We start from the raw sequence: 14,324 nt of genomic DNA, 5'->3' as shown, positions 1-14,324 counted from the left end.
TAGTGTATTTTTATTTAAGACCAAAAATCTCAAACACAGGTTGGCACTAGACCAAAAAGTCAGTAGATTTTTCTCAATTTTACAGAAAGGTCCCAAAGGGTCAAGCCTACATTTTTCTGCTCTGCATTGTGTTGACCAGACTCTGCTGGTGGCTTCAGAGACTTTCTCAGGCATCGCCCACGTTGTATTTACTTTCATATAAAGAAGCAGTAGGCAACAAAGTAGAGACCACCTTATCTCGACTGAGGGATAAACATAGACTGTCTGTCTCAAGCATAACAACTTCCTGCGGAGGGGAGCCCTCAGAATGGGAGTAACAATAACATCTGTAAACACGTGTAATGTCCTTTTTCTCCAAGAAAGTGTAAATGCTTCTACAGTTTATATCAGAGTCCCCTGAAATATCCTTTCTGCATTTAAAAAAAATCACATCGTTGTCAAGACATATGTATCAAGAGCAAAACCACTGTGACTGAAAAAATGGATTTCAGAAACGTAAAGCTTTTACTTCTTCAGGAGTTAAGATCGCCTGACTCATAACACTGACTATTTTGTGTTTCATGTGTTTGTGGTTGTATGTGTGTGTTTTCTAAAATACATCCTCTACCTTTACCCATAAGGTTTAAGTGAATGTGAAAAGGTAATACATAAATGTTTATGTATATATGTTGGTACAGTAGAAGCTTTTCATAATTGTGCTCTGTTGGAGGGAAAAATTGTCGTAAAAATAGCCTATTCCTTTTACCACTTACTTTTGCATTAAAACAGTAATGTAAAGGTAAACCTGCTTTTTTTGCAAGTCTAATAATAATGTTTTATGTTGAGAAACGAAAGGGATTAGTATAAGTTGTTGCTATTCCAAACCATCTCTGAGAGTTGGGTTACTTCTTTTTCAGAGAGGGTTTCATTCCTGTGGGAGTCCTGTTCATAATGTCACTGTATTGCTTGAACATTGCATTCTCCTTTTCTTCCTCCTTTTCATGGATCTCTAAACGACCTATGATGATTGTGAACGTCATTTTAAGAGCTTTTTGCTTTTAAAAATTCCGTGCTGCTGCAAAATGCACTGTGAGAATTAGACTTTTAACTTTAAAGCTGTAACTGTATTCCTGTGCTGTAAAGCTGTGTGTTTTAATGATTATGCAAGTTTGGTTTATGCAATTGCAAATGTATGAGTACGACAAAAATTGGGATTTTTTTTTCTTCAAAACATTTTTGTCTTCAATCCACATTCACGTTTTGATTTCACTTATGCTCAGTCATGCATGTCTCGATGTTAGACACATTACCACCCACACATTTTGCTTTGAGGATGTAGTGTTTAATCATCAAGCTGTAAATCTGTTGAATTGAATGAAAGAATATCATTCATTCTATCATTAACATTTCATTCATATAAAATAAAATCTCATTACAGTTACAATCTTGTCAAAAACTCTTTTGTCCATGTAAAAACAAAGCAAAAGTGAACATCCTTACTTGCACTGTTTGTCTTCTATGAGACCCGATGTTTGAAGAACATGACATGACATGAAAGCCCTTATGCAGTATATATATATATATATATATATATATATATATATATATATATATATATATATATATATGTGTGTGTGTGTGTGTGTGTGTGTTCATTTATAATTTTTTGTGGCAAGTAAAAATGTTAAAGTTAAAAAAAAAAAAAAGTGTTGCAACAGTACAACACACTTTTTGATTTTTATGTTAACCATATTAGAGAGAATATAACATGGAGGTCTTTGAGAAAGATGTGATCTTAAATTTTTTTTTTTTTTTTAAAGTATAATTGCTTTATAGGTTTATTCAGATGCATCACACAAAGACTTGCTATTTTGAAATTCTAGTGAGATCACTCCAGATGCCGATGATGTGGTAAGAAAGTTTCTTGAGAAGTGAAATGCTGCCTAAATTTCTGAAATAACAAGTAATCTGACATGATTCAGAGTGAAAGAGATGAAAATGAGGAACGTTTAAAAAAAAAAGAAAGTGCCATATTAGCAGTGAATGACTCAGCAGTCACATGATGGCAGCTGATTTTGTAAGTGCCGTGTATCAATACTGGTTTACTGTTTTTAGAAACTCTTTATTTGTAGTTGATGAGTTTTTACTGTCATACTTTAAGAGTTGGGGGAGCAGCTGAACAGTTACTGGTACTGCAGCTTCACCTTGTGGTTACTTAATGTAAACATCCCAAGATGGAGAGGTTATATTCCCAAGTGTTTTTTGTTTTCTCAGGCAGCCACACTTCACCACTAATTGAGTGTGGCAGAAAGGGTTGTGTTGAATGTCACATTCATTCTTTTCTTTGATTGGCATCTTTTATGCTGTCCTTATATCCAGCATTTATTGTATCATTTTGCTAGCATATACTGTACTTAGTCGCACGCCTAAGTGACCGTTTCAAAAATTCAGGAAACTCAAAATACAAGAGAACTCTTCGGTTACAGTAATAACACTCGGGATACTGCCAAATTTTGTTGTAAAAAGGATTTTTTCACTTCTGATATAAGCACACTTATAATAGGTTATCTAAACCCAATGTGAACTGAGTATCATTTTAACTCTTTAAACACACACAAAACAAAATTTTGTGATGTGAAATCAAGATTTACTTGTTATCTGAGTTCACACAGTCATGCTATATTATACATATATTACAGATCCCAGTGGTTGAAGGGGAACCACAAATGTTGCCACACAAAACAATGACTTTATTTTCAGTGACTTCTGAGCACAAATGATATTTTTTTTTAAAAACAGCTGCATCACTGTGGTTTGAGATATACTGAAACCCGACCACAGAAACTCTACGAATAGTTTTGTGCTTCAAAAAGTTTGATTACGATGGCTTCGTGGGGCTGCAGTCTGAGACTGTAGAGAGATGTGGACCCAAAACGATCCATCCCTGTGCTGGCTACAAACAAATCAGCCACTTCCTGTGCAAACAGTGGGTGATGTGAACGAGGGAGAATGGACCTCATGACCACATCCACCAGTGTAACGTTGACCTGACCGGAGCCATTTAATGGACGCAGAACATCTGCCGTCTGTTTAACCACGACAATCCTGAAATTAAACATTTTTTTCCAGCAATCCTTGAGCTTCCTTTATAACATAAAAAAACTCTGTATTTACATGCATAACAACACCTTTCCTCCTCGGGACTACTGAATTCCCCAAAGACACGTCTCCACTCCAGCAGAGTCTGAAAAGTACACATTTAATTGGGAAAACTGAGCCTATGGTAACGCCACTTGTAGCTAAATTCAAAACTAGTCAATATCATTTTACCTTTTCTGAATATGCTGCATCAGTGTCACAGATAACAAAACCTGCCACACCTTTTTCCAACCAGAAGTGGAGTGCACGCTGTAGAAAGAATATCCATTTCATATTTTATGAACTCCTGACTGAGTGCATGATCAGAAAGCAGGTTTTACCTGTGTGGTAGCTGAGAGGTTTCCAGTTACATCCTGAAGTGCCAACAGATCCCGTTTACACAAGTCAAGCACAATTTTAAGACCTGCAGGACCAGCATGAAGCCTGTTAATCAGTAATAAAGGCCCATAAAACCACGTCTGAATACCATTTGCAAAAAAAAAAAAGTTCTTTACTCACCTGCTTTGCGGCTCACTGAGCAGATGTTGTGTCCAAGCCAGTGGAGCAAAGTTTTTATCAGCGGCAGTGAGGTTTAAAGGAAAGACCTCAACATCAAACACACCCTTCAGGATTAGAGCCCCTATACCCAAAGACCTGAGGTAGGGAAGCTGCTCATGCATTGCTTAAGAAAATACATATCAGAAAGAGTTACTTATTTTTAATCAGAATGCCATGATATTCAGTTTCCTCATGTGATGGGTTTGCATTCATGTTTATTTCAGTAGAGCTGTTATTTATCATTTATATCGAAGAACATGTTGCGCACAGATGCTCATGTGGGATTAGAAAAATGTTTTCTATTTTCAAAGCAAAAGCAACAGCACTTTCTCAGACTCTCATAACTTGATACAATCGTGTGGTAGCCCACAGTATTAATCACACAGTCAGATTAAGTAGTTATCAGCACAGAGATGAACCCAGTGCAGCTTTTGGCCTCACAGTAATAGTGAAACTGTTTAACTAAAAGCAATAATTGGTACAAATACAGCCACGCTTGCACATTGCATTTTTGGGTACAATAACATTTGTGTGGTTTTAAAAGCCGTTATTGGCCCTACCAACATAAATGCGGTGGACAAAATAATGGAAAAAATGGTTTCAATGAAAACTGATGACTGCAGCTTTCCTGTTGTCGTGACTGCCAGGAAGCAGGTAGTTAAGTGATGGTGAATGAGGTGCATCTAAGGTTGTGCACGCTGCAAATTTTGATATAGATCAGATACCATGTGTGAATGTTTGTGTGAATGGGTGGATGACAGGATGTGTAAAGCGCTTTGGGGTCCTTAGGGACTAGAAAAGCACTGTACAAATCCAGGCCATTTACCATGTAATTACGGGGCCAGTGCCTTTAACTTATAAAAGCAGCTTGTGCATCATGACTGAGATGAATCATCAATTTGTAAATTCTGAACTAATTTTGATCAGTCACTGTGATTTTCACTTTCCAAAAATAATCAGTCAAAGCAAAACATTTTTCAGTTTCTCATGTATTTTGAAAATGGGGGACTGGAATGTAAATGTGTCCGTCTAATTTGGGCCAGGCTATACAAAGATTCAGACATTTTTCGTAGTGCATGCTTGAAGTCGTCCCCCCTCCTCCATTTTCAAAAAACAAACATAAATAAATAATTTACCACAGTTTAGTGGTCTAAAATTGAACTGAAAGGATCGAAGCAAAGTATCTATCTTATCGTACTAATATCGATCCAATATCAGCGTCGGAATAGAATCTATCGATATTTGAATTGATCACCCACCTTTAAATTATCCATCATGTCAATTTTTTAAGCATAGAAATATTAAACCCAAATTTCAGCATTTTGTTTCGGCGCGTCCTACCGCACATGCCCTCTGAACCCTCGGTCTGCGCCTCCGTCCACTGGTCGGCCTGCAGCTGATAGAACACAGACTCCTGCCACCATTTCAAGGGCGTCGCAACCGGCCGGGGGCTCTTTATTATGATGGCGACAGAAGTGGCAAGTATGGTGACCCAGGCGAGCCAGAACAGCAGCACCAGGTAACAGCGCACTTTCCTCCAGGCAGGCCCAGCAGCTGTCTCGAGCTCCTCTCTCGTCATTGGCCTCCACAGAGAGTCGGACTCCGGAATGAGCAGAGGGCATGTCTCTGAGGCTCCCGGCGGCACACTGCTATAACCCACATGCCCTGCGTTCACGGGCATCTCACACTGCTGCAGGTAGATTAAGGGGATTATTTTAACTTTAAATGAACATTTAGACACTCAAGCCGAAGCACGCAGAAGCTGTCCAACTGTCGCTTAGGTTTTCTTTGGACTCGCTAAGTTCGTCTCTTTCAGTAACTCGCTGTTTCCACGCGACACTGAGCACAAGGCAGCTTTGTAATGAGCTGCACCTACCTGCCGGACTCAGGTGCAACATTTAATCTGACACACAGTCCTGTTGTCCCACTTTCTTACAGTGGTGGCGCAGTGAGGGACAACGAGTGTCCTTGTTCCCCTAAACAAGATTAAGCGTTTGGAGAGGGGGGCAGCACAGGAAGGACTATTCAAGATTTAATTTACTGATTATTTCACATCATTGTAGTTTGTCTTTTTTCAACACTTTTATTCCCTCGTGTACTCTGTGCTACTAATTGCTCGTGGGCATGTTTCCTCTTGTCCTTAGCTGTGCCTCCATTAAATTAATTTCACTGGCAGTGATGGAAGGCAGAATTAACAGCTCTGAGTCAGCGCATGATGAGCTGAAACTAAAATTAGTTGAATTCTGGAAAATTTTATTCTTGCAGCACAAATTCACAACAATGGTCACTTCAAGGCACTTTACTATAGTAAGGTAAAGACCCTGCATCGTAATAGACAGACAGCTCTTGGTGGCAGTGACACATTAGGGGGTTTTGGGGGGGATTTTACCATTCCTCTGTTGCAACTCAGACAGGAAACTAGTAAAAACAGAAATGATTTTCTGAACAGATTTTCCTAGAAAGTCTGTACCTTTAAAATATGCTCAGATGATTTCTTTTATTTATAAGATCATATGTATAAGCCGATCCTCTTTGTTTATAACTTCTCTGCACTAGAGGCTGTAGCCATCCCAGCCAAGCAAACACTTCTGTAAAAAGTGATATTTCTGAAAATTCCAGTGTTGCCTGTAAAAACGACAAAATCCACTGAAATTGGAAACAATTGCAGCACCTGAAGGAAACAGCTGGTGAAAGTTTCCAGCCAGTGGTTCATACCCAAAGCTGCTTAACTTCCTGCCGTGAGGCAACAGAGTCATTTTAAATCAGTTTAAATGAACTTAAATGCCACAAAACCCAGTTATTACTCACATTTTATATATGGTAGTTTCTTTGTGCCTTCCTCTCAGGTGCTTTTCTTCTTCTTCTTCTGTACCTCTTCTTGTTTTTTGTTCTCTCTTGTTATGTTTGTCCAAACAAGTGTTCAAAGCTGAGGGATGCTACCCTGAGCTGAAAATTTCCAGTGATTCAACTTGTCAGGAGTGAGGAGATGTGAAGGAGGAACAGTCCAATAAAAGCTCTGCTCTGGGAGTTAATAAAGAGGTGCCGGGCCACATCACACCCTCGCAAAAAAGTTGGGTTTTTTTGAAAGCCTAAGTTAGGATAACACTTATATTTTAGACTCTATATGTGAGAGATAAAATATTAAGTGTTAAAGTAAAATAATTGTGACTGTCTATAATTTGAAAGCTGTACACATGGAGCAAACTAAGCTAACTGTGCAACAGAGATCCACTGGCAAAAACTCCACTGCAATTTGAAATTCACATTGACGTAACACATCACACCCGCCCTCTAAAATGCTGTAGATCTTAGAAGTAATGAGGCAGATGTGCTAATTCCCAGAAACCTCTCATCCTCTTCATCCAGTTTGGTCCTCTAACCCCCACACACACACACACACACACACACACACCCACCCACCCGTCTTTCTCCTAACCTCTCCTTCATTCTTTATCCTTTTGTGTCTCTCGCTCTGGCTTTCCTCTCTCGTGGCATACGCTTATGTTGATGTAACAAGTTATTGCCATCTGTGTGACCTTTGCTCCATGACAGCACCGTGCAAACTGATTGTTTACCGAGAGATACTGTGGTCCATCACAAATGTCAGATCATTTGTTTTCCTCATATGCAGCTTGTATACAATATCACATGGCAATGTAAATGAGCTGCATTACACAGACGCTTCCATGATGAGCAGATAACTATCAGTGTCTGACCAGGCACTGTGTGGTTAAATAATATCAAATACTCCCTGGATAAGCAATAGAAAATTGATGGGCAGACCCACTGTCATAAAGTACAGTACTGTACACAAGTCATGAGTCACTACTCACATCTTAGCGTTTTGCTAGTAAAATGCGAAGCTGGTGCAACAATTTATTGAGACACGCAAATATACAAATATTGATATAAGGCAAAAACACAGTTCATTCTAACAAGCTTGATAGTCAACATTTGCTATGACCCTCTTTTACACATGAACTTTTTTAGTCAAGCGTTCTTCTGATTTCTTTAAGTCGTGTTCAGAAATAGTTCTGCAGACCTGAAGGACATTCAAAGCTCTTCTTTGGACCTCGACTGCCTTTTTGTTTTGTCCTGTGTCAAGATGATTTCACACTGCTTCAATAATCTTGGAGTCCATGAGGCCAGTCTATGACTGACACTCATCCACTGTGTGTTCTTCTGTCCACTGGCCATTGGTAGTGTGTTTGAGATCATTGTTGAGCTAAAAGAAAACGTTGCCAATCATACACTTTCCAGATGGTATTGCAGGGTGAATCATAATCTGATGATAATTTTCTGTGTTCATAATTCCATCAATTTTGAAACAATCCCCAGAGCCTCCACTGTGGTTTACTAATGGTTGACAGTCACTGTTGTATCTCTCTCCTGACCCATTCTAAGCATACCGTTGTAATTTGAACCAGAAATTTCAAATTTGGATTCATCACTCTGTAAGAGCTGATTCCTTCCAGTTCTTGTGTCATTTGGCACACCTCAGCCTTTTCCTATAAATGGCTTCTTCAGGGCCGACCTTCCACTGAGGCCATTTCTGATGAGTCTTTGGCGACAGCAGATGGATTAACTCAAGTACCAGATGTGTCTCTCAGATCCTGGTGGACATTTTCTTATTTCTTAAGGACGTAACTTCCAGATACTGTTCATCTGCTGTAGGTAGTTTTTCTTAGAGGTGTTGCCACTTTTTCTTTTGTCCTCCACAGTTGTCCAGATCCATCAAATCTTTACAGAAACAGAGATCTCTATGCTAAGATATGCCAGCAAGTCTTTATGAATCACATCGTTGCTGCAAAAATACTATTTTGCCAGTCAAACTGCGGTATCTTTGGTATTTTCTATAGATTCAATTAAAGAAATACGAAGAAATTATGTGGAGTGGGGTTTTTTTGTTGGTTTTTTTGCCTAATGACACAATTTTAAAATAGTTTTTTACTAAGTTCTTGTGTGTAGTGACAACACTGTTTCCCTAGGTTAGGCGACCTTTTATATGCTTGAATGATTCATAGGTCAGTGTTAAGTGGCTTAACAAACAGCCATGAAAGAGCTGGACTGAAAAACCGTGAAAAGCAGCCAATGTTCAAATAAAAGCTTTGAAAGATCTCCAGAAAGCCCAGAGGACTATTGCTAAAGACCACGGAGGTGCTCAAGACCTTTGCTCAAGACCTTTGCACATTAATATAAATTTTTTAGATAAAAAGTGTCACCCAGCCACCCACCCTCCCACCCCAAGTGAATTAAATATAAATAAATAAATAAAAACACATGCAGTGGATGTATCATTTTGTTCCTCCATATTTAATATGATTTGACCAGAAAGCAAATATGTGTGGCTATACCCAAAAACAAATATACCCTATACCCAAAAACGTTACTTAAAGAATTGTGCTTAGTGTGGTCCACATCTAAGAAGTGTCTAAGCTTTCTTCATGATGTTGATTCTTCGTGGCTTTAGTTTGAGTCTTCCTCTGATCCTTCAATGTCCTGAAATGTCACAAGACAAAGACATAGTTATTTCAGACCCGGTAATGCTATAAAATAGAAATTCTATTAAGTTGTTTTGTAATTATTATTATTTCCTTCTGAGACTCGGATGAAATTATTATTTTTTTGATTATTCTGTTTCAAGGAAACACATTTTAAACTTGTTATTTATTTATTTTTCATCTTCTGTTCCTGGAAGTGGACAATAAGTCTTGTTTGATCACCGAATGCTATGATGTCTGAGTGAGGCCTAAAGATATTTTACTCGGAACTGTGGAAGTGGGATCGTGCTCAGAGCTGTCAAGTGATGAGGGGGAGGAGAACCAGACATCAGTGCAAGAAGGTTAAAAATTACGATGGAGGGCATACCGACTTTTGGGGCGCCTGAGAAGTGGTAACATGACAACACTTCTTCTTCATTATGGATGAGAAGTGTTGCACAAGCTAGACCTCTGAAGTGGTGGGATTTGAATCACTGTCTGTCTCCAAGAGGATCATCATGTGAAGGGAATCATCTTTCCATGGCAGCCTTGTTACATTCTGTTTAAGAGAGGTGTCACTTCAGAGACTCCTCAGCTCATGTATTAGTTTGATGGACTCCCTAATCTTGAAAAATTGGTTAAAACTAGGAAATGGGAAATTCGGTTATGTAGGCAAGGCAAGGCAAGGCAAATTTATTTGTATAGCACAATTCAACAACAAGGTGATTCAAAGTGCTTTACAGAGACATTAGACATGTATGATGTCATGTGGTGACCACAGATATAGTGCAGAAGTTTTAATGCCACCTTTAGAAATAACCATCTCTCTCTTGTTTGTGTGCTCCTTTTTTCTAAATAATGCCGGGTTGCCTGTTTCCTGTTTGATGTAATCAGAGGAGCTCCTGTTTCAGGGTTGTGGGCAGCATTATTCTGTTTTCTTGTTTCATCCTAAAAATAAAATTTCAACCCAATTTCTGTATAGTTGAAATCGAATTGATCCTCAAAAGCTGTTATTTCCTCCTCTGAGATTTTAACCTTCCTGCTCTGATGTCTGGCTTTCCTCCACCTAATCCCCTGACAGAAATAATTCTGACTCCCCTTTCACAGTTCTGACTTCATTTAATTCTCTGCTTCCTGAAGTAATGACTTAGGTCAGACACTGAAGACACTGAATCAAAGTTTTGTTTTGCAAGAGGTAAAATTACTGTGCATTGCTGAAATCCTGCTAAATGTTTCAAAAGAATATGGAAAATATGGAAACTGCAATTTCCGTCATTTTAAAGAGAAAGTCTGTGTGCTCTGTTAGCTCAACCCCCACAATGTTGTATAGAATAGAAAGCTCGGGATTTCCCCATGACAGTACAGAGGGAGTCATATAGATTGCATAAATGGGCTTGATGTAATGGTCTCAGACTTATGTACCAGACAGAGGACAAAAAATGATTGCTGGGTTTTAGGAGGAAAGGTTGCACTAAATAAAACTGGGATTTGAGCAAAAAACATTAAACATACTGTCACAGAAAGTAAACCTGCAAGTCTTCATACTTCAAACTTAAACTAGAAGGTTGATCAGTCACAACAACAGCTAGTTGCAACCATATGTGTTTAATTTTAAAATTCCAAAATTTCATTCTGTTCATCCGGATGTGGCGTTCTCAGTGGGAGAAATCCACAACTTGTGGTTTGGTTAATGTCGAGAGAAATCCTGCCCTCAGATTGTCCTGCTCTCTGGAGCCTGTTATCCCTACTTTAAGGTTTTCCAACTGTAATGTGACAGAAGATAAACATCCATAGATCTACCAGCTTTTGTGACATTTCTTATGCGTGTCTTCTATGCATTACCATAGGCTCCTGAGTCCTTAGAGCCATGATGTGTTTCTGGTATGCTGAGATGATACAGTCTCGCCTGCAAAAGTAGAAACACTAAGAGTAGGTATTTGATTCTCCAAAATTAATTACACTTCAAACACATCAGTGTTGGCGGCGATTCGTTTGCTCACTTGCTGGTGATTCCTCCTCCTGGGGGCAGTCCCGGCATCTCTTCTGCTGCTAGGAATTTGATCACATATAGAAGGTCAGGGTCCTCATCTTTGCACCTCATCATCTGGATAATTTCTGTGGAGGTCAATGAGTAAAACAACGTGCTTATAAAAATGGAAATTAAGAGCGATCTATTTTAGCATGAAGCAGGAAAGTTATCAGCAGTACCTTCCACTTTCATATCAATTTGTTGCTCAAGCTCTGCCTCTTGTTGCAGTGCCTCCTGTGACACCTGGGGGGCGCCAGGGAAGCAGACAATGATGATGCTGATGTTATCCAAGCTGCCCTGCAGAGGGAGACAGAGCACTTTGATGCAGATCGAAATAAGAGTAGAAAGTTACATGTACTTAAATGCTATCTGAGGTTCTTGTATTTTTTCCATGTCATGGGGAAAAAATGTTTTTTGGCTTTTTTTGTGATGTCACATTGTAAACTACATATTATAGCTTGTAACTCTGGAAAAATGCATCCTGGAAAGTTATTGCAGTGTTATTGCCATCATCCTGTTGCCTATGAAGTGAGGCTCAGTGTGTACTGGAACATGCAGTTATTCAGCAGGTACAGTAAAATAAATAAATAGCGCCCCATCGTAGCCGGGATAAAGTGTCTGAGCCAGCGTCAACAGCCTCACATTCAGGCCTAATCCCAACCATGTGCGGCTTTTCTTCCCTCCAATCTTGTCCCCAGGATTCCTTAATACAGCTATTTATAGAGTATGGATAGTAACTAAAAAGCATTAAGAAGACCAGCAGGAGTAATCTACTTACGTAACAAGTTGTTAGCATTAAACCTCCTCACAGAGACTCTCCCCACCACCACCCCCCTCTTGACGTAAAGCTTGCCATTCACAAATCCACCTGTGGTAACTCTGAGTCTTACTGAAAGGTCCAGTGTGCTGAGTTTGAAGTAAACAGAAGGACTGCTAAGATAAGACCTCGCGATGATACACATGTGTTTGGGAATTAAGCAGTTCAGTTTAAAATTTTATATATATATATATATATATATATATATATATATATATATATGTGTGTGTGTGTGTGTGTGTGTGTGTGTATTCTTTTAGAACATTGCAAGTCTGAGTGCTTCTATTCACAAAGTGCTTCACTGTTACTGTGGATTTTGTGGCCTGATTTCTCACCTTATAGAGGCAGAGATCAATGACTTGGGTACAAATCTCTCTCAGGTCATCGCACACCTGCAGACGGTTGCGTACAAAAGCACACAGTTCTTCATTTCCAATGGCATCCCACACACCATCGCAAGCTAGAATTAGGAACTCGTCTTCAGGCGTCCTCACCAGCTCGTACACCTCCGGCTCCGGAGACACGAGTTGCTCCGTCTGTGACCTCCAGTCCACCTCCTTGAAGTCAAAGTCTCCCAGTGCCCTGGAAACAGCCAGCGAGCCATTGATTCTCTGCAGGGTCACCGAGCCTCCGGCGTTCTGGATCCGCTCCTTTTCTCTGGGGTTGAACGGCTTGTGGTCTTCGGTGTAGAAGACCACCTGGCTGTCATGGCAGAGCAGAGTGCGGGAGTCTCCGCAGTTGATAAAGTAAATGTGGCGCGGAGAAATCAGCACACCTGCTGCAGTGGAGCCACTTCTGTCCCAGTTGTCCTGACGAGCCAGTTTGTGCATATGACGATCAATGTCTAGGAAGCCTTCGCGTATCCCTTCCTTTACTTGCTCAGGATCCTCGTTTGTTTGAATCCCACCTGTTGGAAAAGAGGGACAATCAAAGATAGATGTTTGACTTGTGACATTTTACATTTAACTTTTAATGACACAGAACAAGTTTAGAGAAAGTGCACTGGAGAGACAAACATTACTGAGCAGTACTGTAGCTGTGAGCAAACGTGAAAAACTCAATGTAGTTTTGTTTTTTCTCCCTGTAGAACTGCTGGGTTGAAATTACATGTTTAAATAAATTCAGTCCCTGCGATGTTTCAAGTGTTTCTAAAAGCATCAAGAATTTTGATTTGAAAAAAATGCATACTGTAGTGTAGTGTGGTGTTTTATTTTTTTAAATTCACTTTAAGTAATGCACAGTGTGCTGTAACCCTTAAGTCTCAATCTTTTATAGCCTTTATTAATCAGCTCTTAATTAGCTATTTTGTGTTCCTAAAGTAATTTAATTGACCTGTTTATCAAAGGATTTGTTTTGGGACTGAAAATACACATGTTCTGCTAAAGTATTTAACTTGCCAGACCGCTTCTCCTTTGCATGATGTTGCTTATTTTATTCTTTAAGAGGCTTTGGTCCTAAGCAAACTACAGCGAGTGCATTTCAAGTCTGAATGTTAATTATTAAAGCCACAAAAGACTGGAAGCGTTTTCCTGTCAAACAAGTAAAGTAAGAACATGTTTGGGGCTACTTTGAAGGTGTTTAGATATAAATATAAGTTTCTAAAAATCGTACATTTTGATTCAGAGTCGGTGGTTAACACGTACCTGCAGCCAGGATGTGATCCAGCAGGTGTCTGGCACAGTACTGTGCCACTGTGGTGCCTGCGTGTCCATCAAAAACAGAAAAGTAACCCCAGTCTCGCAACTCTGCTCTCAGCTGGGGCATACAGGCGTGGGCATCCTCCATCTGAGCCCTCCACCCCTGCATGCTTGCCACAGCATAGTTCAACCCCACAGGAGATCCCCCCTCAGACACATACTTTTCCAAAATGGGATGCTCCAGGTACGGGCTGGGTATTCCGTCATCTTCATCCAAGTTGTCCTCCTCCCCAGGCCCTGTCTCCCTGGATCCTCCTTTGAAGAAGAAGGTGACCATCTTCTCTGTCTCTTTCACCAGCTGTCGGAGGAAGGAGGGAACCTCCACGTTGCTCGCCCGGCGTGCTGTCCTCATCACTCCACGGAGTCTGTGCTCAAGCTTCCTGCTCGACTTGGCGGCACCTCGTCTCCTCCGGGTGCCCCTCCTCCGCCCCTGTGTTTTTCTCAACAGGTCCAGTGCAACAGGTAGGTTATAACCCTCTTCCCCCCAAAGCAGGGGAAGCAGGTAAACTAAAATTGTTTTTACAGTGAAATCCGGTTAAATGAAACACTGCGTTAGTTTTCTATTTAAAAACACCAGGGGCATATTTTTTTAAAATCCTGCGACTTTCTTGTAGAGAATCCTCCCT

The 14,324-nt window shown here is 40.0% G+C and overlaps 2 protein-coding genes across 2 annotated transcripts; both read right to left on the bottom strand.

The window, feature by feature from the left end:
- Positions 1 to 2,825: 2,825 nt before the first annotated feature.
- LOC146618886 (amino acid transporter heavy chain SLC3A2) lies at positions 2,826 to 5,356 on the bottom strand. The gene is made up of 6 exons (XM_085371610.1): positions 5,017 to 5,356; positions 3,637 to 3,799; positions 3,459 to 3,561; positions 3,310 to 3,387; positions 3,168 to 3,223; positions 2,826 to 3,084 (listed from the first exon to the last, which is right to left on the bottom strand). Exons 1-6 carry the CDS (start codon positions 5,354 to 5,356, stop codon positions 2,826 to 2,828), a joined length of 999 nt encoding a protein of 332 aa, XP_085227736.1.
- A 3,779-nt stretch (positions 5,357 to 9,135) lies between these two features.
- ppm1na (protein phosphatase, Mg2+/Mn2+ dependent, 1Na (putative)) lies at positions 9,136 to 14,050 on the bottom strand. The gene is made up of 6 exons (XM_085370457.1): positions 13,645 to 14,050; positions 12,337 to 12,908; positions 11,364 to 11,481; positions 11,156 to 11,270; positions 10,998 to 11,061; positions 9,136 to 9,174 (listed from the first exon to the last, which is right to left on the bottom strand). The coding sequence occupies exons 1-6, from the start codon at positions 14,048 to 14,050 to the stop codon at positions 9,142 to 9,144; spliced, it is 1,308 nt and encodes a 435-aa protein (XP_085226583.1). The 3' UTR covers positions 9,136 to 9,141.
- Positions 14,051 to 14,324: the final 274 nt, after the last annotated feature.

This window comes from Diplotaxodon limnothrissa, linkage group LG14 (assembly GCF_057381915.1).
Source record: "Diplotaxodon limnothrissa isolate DT_005_m linkage group LG14, D_limnothrissa_male_GT1.1, whole genome shotgun sequence".
NCBI lineage: Eukaryota > Metazoa > Chordata > Actinopteri > Cichliformes > Cichlidae > Diplotaxodon > Diplotaxodon limnothrissa.
This window is presented reverse-complemented; position numbering and strand designations above follow the sequence as displayed.

What these genes read in the sequence shown, in the direction of transcription:
- LOC146618886 (XM_085371610.1), bottom strand. Translation starts at nt 5,356, where the DNA reads ATGCCCGTGAACGCAGGGCATGTGGGTTATAGCAGTGTGCCGCCGGGA. An exon ending in CTCAGTGAGCCGCAAAGCAG is followed by an intron (nt 3,562 to 3,636) that starts GTGAGTAAAGAA and finishes ACTGATTAACAG; the next exon opens with GCTTCATGCTGGTCCTGCAG. An exon ending in AGTAGTCCCGAGGAGGAAAG is followed by an intron (nt 3,085 to 3,167) that starts GTGTTGTTATGC and finishes GTTTAATTTCAG; the next exon opens with GATTGTCGTGGTTAAACAGA.
- ppm1na (XM_085370457.1), bottom strand. Translation starts at nt 14,050, where the DNA reads ATGAGGACAGCACGCCGGGCGAGCAACGTGGAGGTTCCCTCCTTCCTC. An exon ending in TTGATCTCTGCCTCTATAAG is followed by an intron (nt 11,482 to 12,336) that starts GTGAGAAATCAG and finishes CTCCCTCTGCAG; the next exon opens with GGCAGCTTGGATAACATCAG. An exon ending in AATTGATATGAAAGTGGAAG is followed by an intron (nt 11,271 to 11,363) that starts GTACTGCTGATA and finishes TGACCTCCACAG; the next exon opens with AAATTATCCAGATGATGAGG.